Source organism: Maylandia zebra, linkage group LG5 (genome assembly GCF_041146795.1).
Source record: "Maylandia zebra isolate NMK-2024a linkage group LG5, Mzebra_GT3a, whole genome shotgun sequence".
In the NCBI taxonomy this organism is placed as follows: Eukaryota; Metazoa; Chordata; class Actinopteri; order Cichliformes; family Cichlidae; genus Maylandia; species Maylandia zebra.
Window position 1 is genome coordinate 9,717,371 of NC_135171.1, and position 13,211 is coordinate 9,730,581.

The window sequence follows — 13,211 nt, forward strand, 5'->3', positions numbered from 1 at the left end:
TAGTGATCATGTAACATAAACGAAAATGTGAGTTAGAGCAGTAAATATGTACATTAGTTCAGTGCGAACTAAGACCATGAATATAAGGATTCATTTACACAGGCCTAGAGACTGATCAGCTACTTCATGGTAACATCAGTAACTCCAGTAAGGAAAGAAGGTATATTCCAGACCAGTTGGCTAGTTTTTGCTGGGTGTCACTGGGTGAAATAGGTGAGTGCTAAACAACAAAGCTCCTTGTGATTGCTCTGGTCGCTGCAGTGAGTGTTTGCAGACGAGACAGGCCCTTCCCTACAAACTACAGATGAACGCTGCTAGTAACAAACACAATCACATGGAGGGTATGAGATAGAGCACCACATCTTTGCAACCTATATCACCTAGCAAGCAAGTTTCACTGATGGTTAGCATAGAGTGACTCTATTGCCCAAAGGAAAGAGTAATCAGAAACCACATGCATTAATAATGTTGACTGGATGTATTGTAGTGGTGTAGCCATAACAAAGAGCACTGGCTAAATAAGGCAGTGCTTTTCTTTTAAGATAGCAAGACATGCATAGATCAGACACAAAATTAGCATTTAGTTTGATTACATGTTCACTAGATAGTTACTAACTTGTCCATCAATTGGTACCTTAGGGGACAAATTATTCATGATGAGCAGCACATCTTTGTTCTCATGTACTCATAATAAGTTAAAAGAACTCACAAGTTATTAGAAAAATATTGATAATTACAGCTGAAACAGCCTCACATAGAGTGAATCTGTGTGTTTACAGTTCTGAACAATATCTCAGTGGAAGTAATCTCTCGGGTGAACTGACCCTTAAGATTCGTGGCATTATCTTGCTTGTTTTTGTGTCACTTGACTTTCGTTTGCCTCTTTTTTCCATCATCTGAAGTTTAATTATTTCCTGATAAATGGGCTCTAACATTAATCTCCAGTCAGCACACCAACCTTTTTGACATTTTGAAACGAAGGTCTGAATATGTTAGTCACGGATTGTTGTTGCTTTGTTATAAGGTGTGCGGACCAGACTTATCATATAATCGTATAATTAATACGGACCTGATGGGTCCTGGCTGTCAACTCACATGAGAGTGCTGTGTTTGATGTGGGTCTGGGGTTTTCATTGATGTCTTCCCAGAGGGTAGGTATGGGATTGCACAACAGGCTACAGAGGAACCTCCAGTCTTTTAAAGATAGGACAAGACCAAGCCCCTTTTAACATCTGGTGCGTATCCTCTGCCCCAGTCATTGGCTTGTACACAGTTTGTCAGCTCACATGCTGTGACTCGAGGTGCACAGGATAATCTTGGACCTCACAATATGACAGTCTCATCAAAGACGGCCTTATCAGGGCACAGCGTGAGCTTAGTGTCAGGGGTCAGTGCTGATTGGTAGACCAAACAAGCTTGAGAATTTAAATGTCATTTCAGATGCCCTTTCCCTGTCTCAGTTGGGGGAACAAGAACTCAATCTCCGCTCTCCAAGAGAACATTTATTCTATGTGATTTCTTTAGAAAGTAAAGTTGAAAAACAAAGTGTAAAATAATGAATCAGTGATGAAAAGTTTTTCCTGCTTTTCAGCACCTGACTAGTTCTCTTTACCCTTAGCTGATCGAAGGTGGATTCATGGTGACAATCGAATGGCTGCGGCTCTTTAGTCTTTAGCAGTTCGATTAAACACCAGAGGAGTAACGCAGGAGGCAAACTGTGAGAGATACAGTTTGCAGTTTGTCCCCGTTGAGGCCACGGAGTTGCAGTGTAGTGTAACAACCCTTCATGGTTTCACTCTGATTCGTGTAGTACCAGCTGTCAAGACGACGGTCAGCATTAGGAAACAGCTGCTGTGTGGTTTTCAGGTTAGTGCAGATCACTGTCAGCTCTCTGCATCGTGGATTGCTCAAACACCCGTTTTTATGTCTGTAAGCATGAGGGTGGAATTTACATAACAATAGACACCCATTGCAACTCATTTTCTTTAATTAGGTTTTTGCTAGTCCACTGACCTTTCCTCTAGCTCCGCTGTCAGCATCACAGTTTTGATTTCTCCTGAAACTTCTTGGTAACTGCTGATTGGTTTAAGTTTAGATGATTCTTATGAATGACTTGAGCAGCATCTTAACTTTGCTTCCACAACATCCACTGTAGACAGACTTGTTATATGTGCTGAATATAAACTTTGGGGGCTTTGGGGGCTGCATCCTCCTGAGGCCGCATTTGTAGGCCGATTACGTCACAGCGACACGACGAAGGCTGTCCAAATTCGTAGACTCCTCCGAATGTGGCCGACAAATGCGTCCTCCTTTTCCCAAGATTTGAGGGATGGGTCGGGTATATCCTTCGTGGCCATATCCCAGAATTCATAGCGTGGCCCAGCCAATTCCAGTTTCCAACAATAGCAGCAGCTACTTAGTTTTAATATTACTCTTACTAATCTTTCTGGGTCACAAAATTAACTTTTTAAGATATTTTCAGGTGAGAATGTAGCTGTGTAAACGTCAAACATCTGCTCAGTTTATCAAGACATCACATATTTGCAAAAGTACTCCGATGTTTTCGGAGGCACCCATCAGCTTGATAGCTAGCCGGAGGTTCAAGGCTCTCCAGAGCCGGTGAGAACAGCGAACCCCCGGCACATCGTTTTCATTATTTGAGATTACAGCTGAATAAATGTCAAACGGAAAACTGATTAAACAGAAGTGTGAGATGATCGAGAATTTACGCCACTGTCCTGTTATATTTTAGATAGAAAGGAACAGATGGCCGAGTTTATTAAACGCCACTGAGACAGCGGTGACGCAAAACTGAAGGCTTGACCGTCCAATTTCACAGCCGTTTACTTCCAGTCTACCCGGCCTTCGGAGGACCTCAGGAGGATGCAGCCTATGAATTTGGACGCGGCATTTATGAGCATTGACAGTGGGAGTGTGCTAGCATGCTGTGACGAAGTTACCGACCAGCAAACATGCCTATAGACTCAGTGTGGTTCACTTTTGCATGTTTGGCAGAAATAGCCGTTTCAGATTATTTTGCATTCCATTAACTGTTTGTGCTGTTAAATAATCTGCTGTTGATATGAAATTCAGTATGTTATGGCATAAAAACCTTAAATTAGCCTAAGAACAATGCAGTTGTTCTTTATAATAAAAGTGTTGCTGCAATTTTGATCTGTTGACATCGTAGTATATAAACCAGGAACCAATAAATTCATGTTTACAAAGGATATACTATGTGTTAGCTTATTTTACGTCATTTATACAACAGTGGGTGCACATAGACAGGGTTCCAATTAAGGAGGTCAGTGTATGTTTAAGTGGGACTGTCTTGGAGACTAAACTCAGGCTTCATACTGCTCTAAGCCAGGATTTACTCATACACATCACTTCACTGATTAATGGTGGGCGTGCCAAACATTTGGGGACAAGACTGGTACAAACAAGTAATGTACCCAAATAAGGCAAGTCAGGGGAGCTTAGTTTAGAAGTTGAGCCAAGCCGGGCACCTTTTACAAACTTTATTTATAAATGACGAAGTGGTTTCTCACCGCAGGGATAAACTTCTTCATGTCAAGGCCAAACAAACTGCACAAGCAATTTTACTGGCTAGCAGCAATACTACTATTACTCTAAAGTCAAATTTTCGCTTGACTCCGAGGCCTGTGCACCACAAGGTGACAAATGGTTTGTGCCTCTGTGATCCTCCACACAGAAGCACAAATCCTGCTGAAGTCAGGGGCAGCCAGTCAGAAGATAAGCTGGTTTAAAGAGAGAAGCTGCTTATTTTAAATGTAAAAAATATACATTTTTCAGACTTTTCTGATTAGAGTATGTATCATGTATTAAAATTACAACTATGAGGTTGTTTTGGTTGAATTAAATAATGGAAACAATGCATAAATAACAGTAGTAACTGGATATAAGGTCAGAAAAAGACGTCATCAGAAGCCTTGAGAAAGGTAAAAAAAAATAAGAAAACATGACATTGAACACATAAAACATTGCAAACCCCCAAATGGAACCAAAATCTTCATCACGCAAATGCAACCAAGTGTTTGGAATAACTGATAGTGAGTCTTTCACACCACTTTTGAAGACTTTATGCCCACACTTTTGAAATCTTATCAAAGCATCACAATCAGATTGAAGAATTTAGTCTTTTTTACTCATTCAGAGGTGGTCTTGCGAGTCTGTTTTGGATCATTGTCCTGCTCTTGAGCTTCAGGGCATGAACCGATGGCCAGATAATTGTCTCCCTGATTGTCTAGTAGAGACAACAAGGTCCTGAAGCAAATCAGCCCCAGATCATGACCATCACCATGCTTGCCTGCTGGCATGGTGTTCTTGGTGTTATGCCAGATGTAATGGGACTCAAACCTTCCAAAAGTTTACCTTTTTACTCGGCAGTTCACAGAACACTTTCCCAACAGTCTCTGGGATCAGTGAGATGTTGTCCAGTTGTGTTCTGTTTACTCAGCAGTCCCATTTTTGCACAGTGTTGAATCATGAACTCTGACCTCAAGGCGAGTGTGACCTGCATTTGTTTAGATGTTGTTTTTTGTTCATTTATGACCTCCAAGATGAGTCGCCAATGAACTCTTGGAGCAATTTTGGTATTATTATTGTCTAATGTTCAAATTTGTTTCATGTTCTGAAATATTTCGTTGTGACAAATATGCCAAAAAAAGAACTAAGGAGCAAATACTTTTTCACAGCAGTATACATCGTTTTTTCCCTAAGAGTTCTTGTGGGAGATATTGTTACTGTCTTCCCGCTGACATCTGTCTAAACAGCATGATTTACAGCTGCTGTAACAAGTGAATTCACACAAACTCTTCGGCTAATGAAATGCTCCAGCAACCAAATCTGAAATGGTGCCCCTGTTGGTGAACTGGTTCACTGAACAATCCGATGTTATGAGATCACATAGGTAACTGGCTGACAGTGAGTTTGTGGCGCAGTGATAAAACACGACTGCTCTGTGCGGGTTTGAATGCCTCAGCAGGGGAGGGCTCAGTCTCTTTGTTTACCATATGGAGAGGCTTTCATAAGGAACACATGCGGCAATTAGAGTAAAATGTGACACCGGGGTGTGCATTAGCCATGTTTCCAGTCTACTCTGTGTGATTTCTGCCTTCTGTCTTTCAGAATTGGTTGGACCCCTCCAAGGAGATCAAGAAGCAGATGCGCAGTGAGTGTCTTTTCCAAGTAGCTGTAGTGGATTAATATTTTAAAATTCAATTAGCAGAGACATAAAACTAGCTTTGTTGCTCATTGTACTTGGAGTTGTCAGCTAAATTGCTAAGAAGAGCTCCAAAACTGCCTTCTAATGAACACTTTTTTTCCGTTATACTGGATGTGTTTAAGCTTCCTGCTCTCAATACAATCTCTCACCAGACTCTCCGTGGCACTTTGCCTTCGCTGTCAAGTTCTACCCTCCTGACCCCTCCCAGCTCATGGAAGATATTACCAGGTAGAGTGCTGACACACACTTCTACTACATCTCCAGTCATAATTCCTCTGGCTGTGCTGTCAGGTGCTCCTCAGAATTATTCAAAGGATAAATCGCTAACACGTGTCAGCAGTACAGATAATTTCCTTTTTTATATATTCCCACTGATGGATGTTTACATAAACACATTGTAACAATTCTCATGGCATATTTGCCCCAGTGTCAGAGCAGCCCAAATCCCTCTCTTCTTTTGAAGGATTAGCCCTGGAATGCTACTAACTGCCATGGATTAACTAGGCTGAATACTTGTTGGAGCTTGCATTGGCTCGGGCTTGTTTGACTGCCAACACTCCTTCCTCTCCTCCCCTTTTTCGTCTCATCTGACAGATACTACCTGTGTCTGCAGCTGAGGGATGACATGCTGTCAGGTCGCCTGCCGTGCTCGTTCGTCACTCACGCCCTCCTGGGCTCCTACACCGTTCAGGCCGAGCTGGGAGACTACGACCAGGATGACCACGGCACCGACTACGTCAGCGATTTCCGCTTTGCTCCCAATCAGACGCGCGAGCTGGAGGAGAGGGTGATGGAGCTCCATCGAAACTACAAGTACATGACACGCTGTTGTTTAAATCAGACCTTTGTGTATCCACAAGTGTCTTAGGGTGATCATCTGATGAGTTTTCAGTTGCATCAAAAACACTTCATCATGCACATTGCTGATAGATGCCGTCTGTCACTGAAATGTACACAGTGTGAATCTTGCCAGTGTGACAATACTTCTCAATTCACATGGTGATGCTGTGGCACTGCTTTTTGGCATTCTCCCAAATGAAGTACTTGATGGGAGGAACTTAGAAGAGAATATATCAAGCATGTTCGAATACTGCTCCCGCTGTTCACCATTCTGGATCTTTTATTTAAGAAAGTCTGCTACAGTATTGTTATTATTCTGCTCTTATTCTAGGGGGATGACTCCAGCAGAGGCTGAAATGAACTTCTTGGAGAACGCAAAGAAATTGTCCATGTACGGAGTCGACCTCCATCATGCTAAGGTTGGCTATTCTGGCGTTTTTTGATTTTCAGGTGTCATGAATGCACTCCTGAATAATTTCTGTCTGTGTTTGCTGCAGGATTCTGAGGGGATTGAAATAATGCTTGGTGTCTGTGCCAATGGCCTGCTGATTTACCGTGACAGGCTGAGGATCAACCGCTTTGCCTGGCCAAAGATCCTTAAGATTTCATACAAGAGGAGCAACTTCTACATCAAGATAAGACCTGGAGAAGTACGCATTATGGTTAAGGACCAGGAGGGTCAAACATAAAGCCCAGGGGCCAGAATTGGCCCGGCGAAAGACTCCAATCCGGCCCTTTCCAGGGCTTTTGGAAAAACTTTTTCCAAAGTTTTGCAGCTTTTTCAAATGAAAAATGTCTTTAAACTAACAGAAAGAGAAATTTCACTCCTTTGGCCCACTTAAGATCAAAGTAGGCTGTATCTGGCCCACAATCTAAAATGAGTATGAGTATGACATGCCTGAACTAGTCTGTTTATACAACAATCAAAGGAAATGGGGCTCTTGGTTTTTAGGATCTTGGTGCACTCTTAGAACAATAAATCTTCATACAAATGTGTGCATAACCAAAGGGAGATGTGAGCCTCAATTTTAAGAATTTCCTTGCTACAGCCACCATTGTGCTAGCTTTAAGTAACACAAGGACTGGAAGTATAGTTTTGTACATTTCCATAGTCTCTACCGGTTGCCTGACCCGCCCCATAAGGCCACTACAGGGCGTTTGTGCACCTGTAGCTTATGAAATAAAGAACTTAAATTCGAGAGCTTTTGAGGTGTTAGTAGATGGACGTGCCTGGCCACAATGGCAGCACCCATTTGTAGGTAAAATCCCATTGGGTGTCACTATCTTGGTGTTTTAATGAGCGAGGAGGTGATCTGGCTGACACGGCATGCTCAGAGGGTAGCAGCTGCTACCCTAGTACTACCATACAGCTTTAATGATGACCAGAATTATTCAAATCTACATGCTGACAACTACAGATCAAGCCCATAAACTTAGTTATGACCAAGTTTATGGACTATGACCTTGTATGAGCTGAGTTATGCCCATATTTTATATACAGCATGTAAGATATTTGAAATCAGGCTGGTTATTGTTTCCTTTATGTATATATATATATATATATATATATATATATATATATATATATATATATATATATATATATATATATATATATATGTATATATAAAGGAGTCATAAAGGAAACAATAACCAGCCTGAACACACACACACTAAACACAGCCTTATACCTCTATTATAAGGGTCTCTATTTTGGCCCTCGTCATTGTGCTGCAGCTTATCCTCCATGCTGAGCCTCAAAGTGTCAGGCTGTCTGGGCGAGACCCAGTCAAGTGACAGAGCTGCACAGTGAGCCTGTGATAGAGCCAAAGAAAGAAGTCTTTTAACAGAGCTGCTGCAGCTGCAGCCACAGTCAGAACAGAGGGATAAAGAGTGTAAATATAGAGCCATGAAGTTGTTTTCCACTCATTTGCTCCCAGCCTCTGAACACTGCATGTTATCCTTCCTGCCTCTGACCTGCTGCCTTCTGTCCAGTCTGCAGAATATATGTAAATAATAAGGTAGCTTATATATTGACATAAGTTTGGTGCCAGCAGTTTTTTGCAAGCACAAAACAAGGACTGTTTTTATTGATTGGCTCCAGTGATCATTCAGATATGAGATGCTGTATATTTATAGATTTTTAGGACTCTCTCCAAAAGTTCGTCCAACAAATTGATGCGCCCTTCAGCAAAACAGAGTAAACATACCTGGTGGTGTTTTCAGCTCTCACCTTCCCTGTCTCTCCATATTTTCTCTCCCCTCTAGTATGAACAGTTTGAAAGTACAATTGGTTTTAAGCTCCCCAACCACAGAGCTGCCAAGAGGCTGTGGAAGGTCTGCATCGAGCATCACACCTTCTTCCGGTAAGAATCGATCCGCTCTCATGGTTGGAGGGTTTTTCGTTCGATGGCCATCAAAGCAAACCGAACACTTCCCTGTGTACAGCTTCATTAGGCACAGTCGCTCGGGCTACTGCCATGGTCACCGTGGCTTTGCTAGTAAACTTAACTTATATACTGATTTAGCATTACAGAGGTCACACATGTATGAACTGCATGATACAGCTCTCTATGTGATAGCACGCAGTTACAATTGCATGTACGTATTATAGAGTGATAAAGGAGAAGTCTAGCTTTACCCTAAAGGTCAAGCTAGTTTACAGTAACAGTCACCACAAGGCACTTTATATTGTAAGGTAAGGCCCTGAGATATTAAAGGGAAAACCTCCAAGATTCAACAGTTAAGCAAACACTTGGTGTCTGTGGGAAGAAAGAACTGCTTTTTAACAGGAAAACATCTCTGGCAGCCATCTGCTGTGGCCAGTTGGGTGGAGAGAGGAAAGAAAATAGTAGAACTCTTCCTGGTCAGCAATTGTTGTATTGTAATGGTTTCATTAGAACAGGCAAATATAGATCAACAAATATGGATCAACAATGGACCAGAGTTTATGAAAGGTGTGAATAAATCTTTCTGTGAACAAATAAATGGAACCATTTCAATCCATGGGAAGCTTGAATCTGTGAATTTGAAGCTGAAAACATGATGCACATTTATTTAAGTTGGACTTGAAATAATTTATTCAGCTATTAGTAATCCACATATCTCTGTATTTTGCCTTTGAGAGATCTAGATTGCTTGCTTATCACAGTCTGTTTCACAGGCTGGTATCTCCTGAGCCTCCTCCTAAGGGATTCTTGGTGATGGGTTCAAAGTTTCGATACAGCGGAAGGACGCAGGCTCAAACCAGGCAGGCCAGTGCTCTCATAGACCGGCCTGCTCCTCACTTCGAGCGGTCGACCAGTAAGAGGTATCTGCTTTCCCGGAGCTTGGATGGAGGTGAGCAGTGCAGCATGAAGGCTTCTCAGGGAGGAAAAGCTAGCTTCACTTTGCACAAAGAGTAGTGTTGTAAATCACACTGTTTTTACCTTTGAACAGCATGTGAAGCTAAACTAAGTTAAGCCAAAGACAACCTTTTCTCATCATCTGTGGAAGAAAGTAAATTAAGTGTCCTTCCCAGAATATCCAACGCTTCTCATCTGTCTGACCAACAGAGTTCTCACGGCCGGTATCAGCCATGTGCGAGAACCACGACGGCCTTTCTCACCGCAGCATCAGTGAACACCGACGGCTGCACAGCCCCTCCGGGGACGAGCAGGAAACAGAGCTGGAGCCAAGTTTGGAACAGGACGAAGAGGAGAAGGAGCACGAGCAGGGCCGGGAGGCGGAGCAGGACAAAGACCATGACGGCAACGTGACTCCAAGCAGAAAAAAAGAGATCATGGTAATAAAGACCTCCCGATGGAGCTTTAATGCGTTTCCAATGACAGAAGGGCTAAACGCACACTTTTAGTCACCTTGCCCACAACTCTGGCTTAAGTGCAGGGAGGCGATGATGTAAAGAGGTGCAGTGCAAGCGTCTCAGTCCAGCTGAGGTTTATCCAGCAGGGGCATAACGCTGTGGCAGCTTTGCTGGATTTAGCATTCACTAACTCTTCTCCTTTCACTCAGGCTTACATGCTTACTCTGCACCGCTCATAAATCCTGCTAACGGCTTTACAGTTTTTAACCCTTTCTCATTATGCTGACAAATGCAGACCCGAGCCGTGCCTCTGTTTACTAACATGCTTTTTCTATTTTTAAACTCCTGCTGGCGAGAAGGAGGAGGCCGGGTCACCAATTGACAGTAAACAGGAGGTATTTGGTGTCTGGTGATTTGGTCTCTGTCTGTCTGTCTGTATGCTGTCTTTATTATAAATACTGTGTCTGTTAATTGTTCCTCGCCCTCTCTGCATATCTCCCACTGGGTTTTGTCTCTGTACCTGTGGCTGTCATCACTGACAAACAAAAAAAGCTATACTGCATTGCACCACATTAACAAGTGATCCAAAGGCTGTAGTGGCCTTTGGCATCCCAGCAAACATTTGAAAGACACTGATGGTCAGAATTAGGTGTAAAGGTTCACTTAAGATTTAGATATGGCTGTAATGCTTATAGTTTTATTAAATGTTCAAAATTTACTGGGATGGCTTTATTTTCTCATTTCAGAATCTGTCTCAGCATGATACGTGTATCTGATAGCTAAATCTTTGCTTTCTGTCTGCCTGCTTGTCCTCTCACCGGCTTACCGCCTTGTGTCTGCATCTGACCTTGTTCGTGCACTCTCTTGCCCCGCACTCTTCACCTTTGACCCCCTCTCTTGCTCGCCCATTGTCCTGCAACCAACTCAGCTCTCTCAGTTGGACCAGGAGACTACTCCTCGGCACAAACAGGAGGTACAGGTTCTTGGATTTTGGCTCTTGTGCTTCTTGTCGTGTGTGCCTTTAATAGACTGAGGTTTGCCCGCATCTTTTCAGTCAGTTTATATTTGATTTATTTATATATTTTAAAAGGTATTTGAAACATCCAGCAACAAATCTCTAGCACTGCTTTCAGAGATAGACGTGAGCTTCTCCCCGTCCTTAAGTGCCTGTAATGCAGCATCGGTGCATTCTTCTCTGGGAAAAGCACTCAGATGCTCGACTTAAGTGAATGTGCTGGTACAAGTTCTCCATTTTTAGGTTGTATTACAAGTCCTTCATTCAAAGCTCTACTTTAAGCACAGTAACATCCACTGAAAACATCAACAACACTTCATATTGTAAAATGCTGCTGTATTCTGACACCTATCAGAACCAGCATGAACTTTTTCAGCAGTATGAGCTATAGTAGCTCGTCTGTTGACAGCCTTTGACCCCACGTGCATCGATGAGCCTTAGCCGCCCATCGCCTTTGTTGTTTCACCATCACTTTTGATAGATACTGAGCTCTGTAGGCCAGGAACACCCTACTATAGCTGCGTTTAGACATCCTCTCACGCAGTGGTGTATCCATCACAGTTTAAACGTCATCAAACTTGCTCAGATCCTGACCCTTGCCTGTTTTTCTTGCTTCTAAAGCACCAACTTTGAGGATAAAATGCTAATTTGCTCCCTAAAATATCCCACCCATTAACAGGTGACAGGATTAAAAGATAATAAGTGTTATCCACTTCACCTGTCACAGTTTATAATGTTATGATTGGTGCAGTTATATCTGTAGGGGGCATTTATCAGATAAATATTTACCTGTTATACTGTTAGTGGAACTGAAAAGCTCAAAGAGGGGATGTTGCACTAGAAACAGTATAAGTTCCTGTTCTGAACAGCCGTTTCTTCAGGTGAACTGCAGAATACTGTTTATGCAGGTGAAGGAATATGGGTTTTGTTTTGTTTCCTGTAGCTGTTGTCCAATCTTCCAAAAAGAGAGCTTTCTGAGTTTTGATTAGCGAACGGCATTAATTGATTATTCATATTCATTTTGTCTTGCATCCTCTTTGCAGTGCGTGCCTTGATTGTTGTGCTCATTCGTGTTTTGAAAGCTAATTCTGTCGTAACTTATTGAAGCCATGCTGTAGCTTCAATAAGCATCTTAAATGTCAGTGAACACCAGCACAAAGGACCAAAATGTAAGCGGAATCTCTAACTGGCATAAATGCGAGCAGTTTGCGTGGCCTCCTCTCCCTGTGTACATGAAGTATTACCTCACAACGTTCCCATACATGCCATACAAGTCTCAGGTGTTCATGACAGACTGATGGACTGTTATCTTCTGCTCTTCTCTAGTTTCTGGATAAGTCGCAGGACGTCTTGCTGAAGCACCAGGCCAGCATCAATGAGCTAAAGAGAGCCTTGAGGGAGCCCAACAGCAAGCTGATGAACCGCGAGAAGCGTCTGTCAGCGACCTCCCCAACCAGCACACCAGAGAAGAAGGCTGTGAGTGGGGGATGAGGGTAGGGGAGCTGTGGAGGGCTTTCAGGTCCATTATGGCCAATATCTCAAATCTAGCGACCTCTAAAACTTGACATTCCATTAAAGGCCATCGATATTCCCGTGTGCCAGTGTCCTCTTTCCACTTCTCGCTCTCGTGCTCGTTATGCAGGTTTTTAACTGCTTCATTAGCCTAAAGAGATACTGCACGGTCATATGATTTAAAGAAACATAGTGATTGAGCGTGATTGTTGAAGATAGATTCTGTTTTCCCTGCAGGCATTTCAAACAGGTGTCTCCAATATCATGGCAGTCGGAAACAAACATACAAATCCCCTGTTTATTTTAGGACAGCCGTGTAATGAATTGCTTTCTACCTTTTCTCTGGAATACCAGGATAATTCTCTAAATATCTCCGAGGTGCTTGAAGATGACTGACAAGTAGCACACAAGGAAACATCTTGAAGAGATTAGATCCGAGATGTTTTTGAGATTTTCTCAATGCGAGGCACTCGAGAACCAATCATCAGTCGTTTTTTTCTCCCCTGATTGCCTAACAGTTAGATCGTTTTCTTTATGCTAGATCACAAAATCTCTCAAGCTTTCATGGTATTGTGGTAATAGGGCTTTTAAAGATGAGATTGGCCTCTTCAGATAGGATAGTGTTTGCTGGTGCCTAAGTTGCCTTCAGACAATCTCTCATCTGCTGTCTGCCACAATCAGATTATAACCACAGAATGTCAAATGTTGTCTGTGGCAGAAAATGTAATCTGCTGTGTGCTTCATTCCAGAGGTCGGGGTTGTTTCTGTTTGAGTGACATTCGAAAGCTGGGAAA

General features: G+C 42.6%; 1 protein-coding gene across 12 annotated transcripts in view; it reads left to right on the forward strand.

The window, feature by feature from the left end:
• Positions 1 to 13,211, forward strand: part of LOC101479109 (band 4.1-like protein 1) — a 95,392-nt gene that overhangs the window by 60,291 nt on the left and 21,890 nt on the right. For 8 of the 12 annotated variants that reach the window (XM_023153744.2, XM_023153745.2, XM_076883709.1 and 5 more), the window contains exons 5-15: positions 5,152 to 5,194; positions 5,401 to 5,476; positions 5,843 to 6,061; positions 6,420 to 6,507; positions 6,586 to 6,738; positions 8,357 to 8,454; positions 9,252 to 9,427; positions 9,643 to 9,872; positions 10,247 to 10,285; positions 10,819 to 10,863; positions 12,232 to 12,381. In XM_023153744.2, the coding sequence (XP_023009512.2) occupies positions 5,152 to 5,194; positions 5,401 to 5,476; positions 5,843 to 6,061; positions 6,420 to 6,507; positions 6,586 to 6,738; positions 8,357 to 8,454; positions 9,252 to 9,427; positions 9,643 to 9,872; positions 10,247 to 10,285; positions 10,819 to 10,863; positions 12,232 to 12,381 (1,317 nt within the window). The remainder of the gene's footprint in view (positions 1 to 5,151; positions 5,195 to 5,400; positions 5,477 to 5,842; positions 6,062 to 6,419; positions 6,508 to 6,585; positions 6,739 to 8,356; positions 8,455 to 9,251; positions 9,428 to 9,642; positions 9,873 to 10,246; positions 10,286 to 10,818; positions 10,864 to 12,231; positions 12,382 to 13,211) is intronic. The other 4 variants (XM_004567419.3, XM_004567421.2, XM_004567422.4 and 1 more) reach the window with 4 other exon arrangements.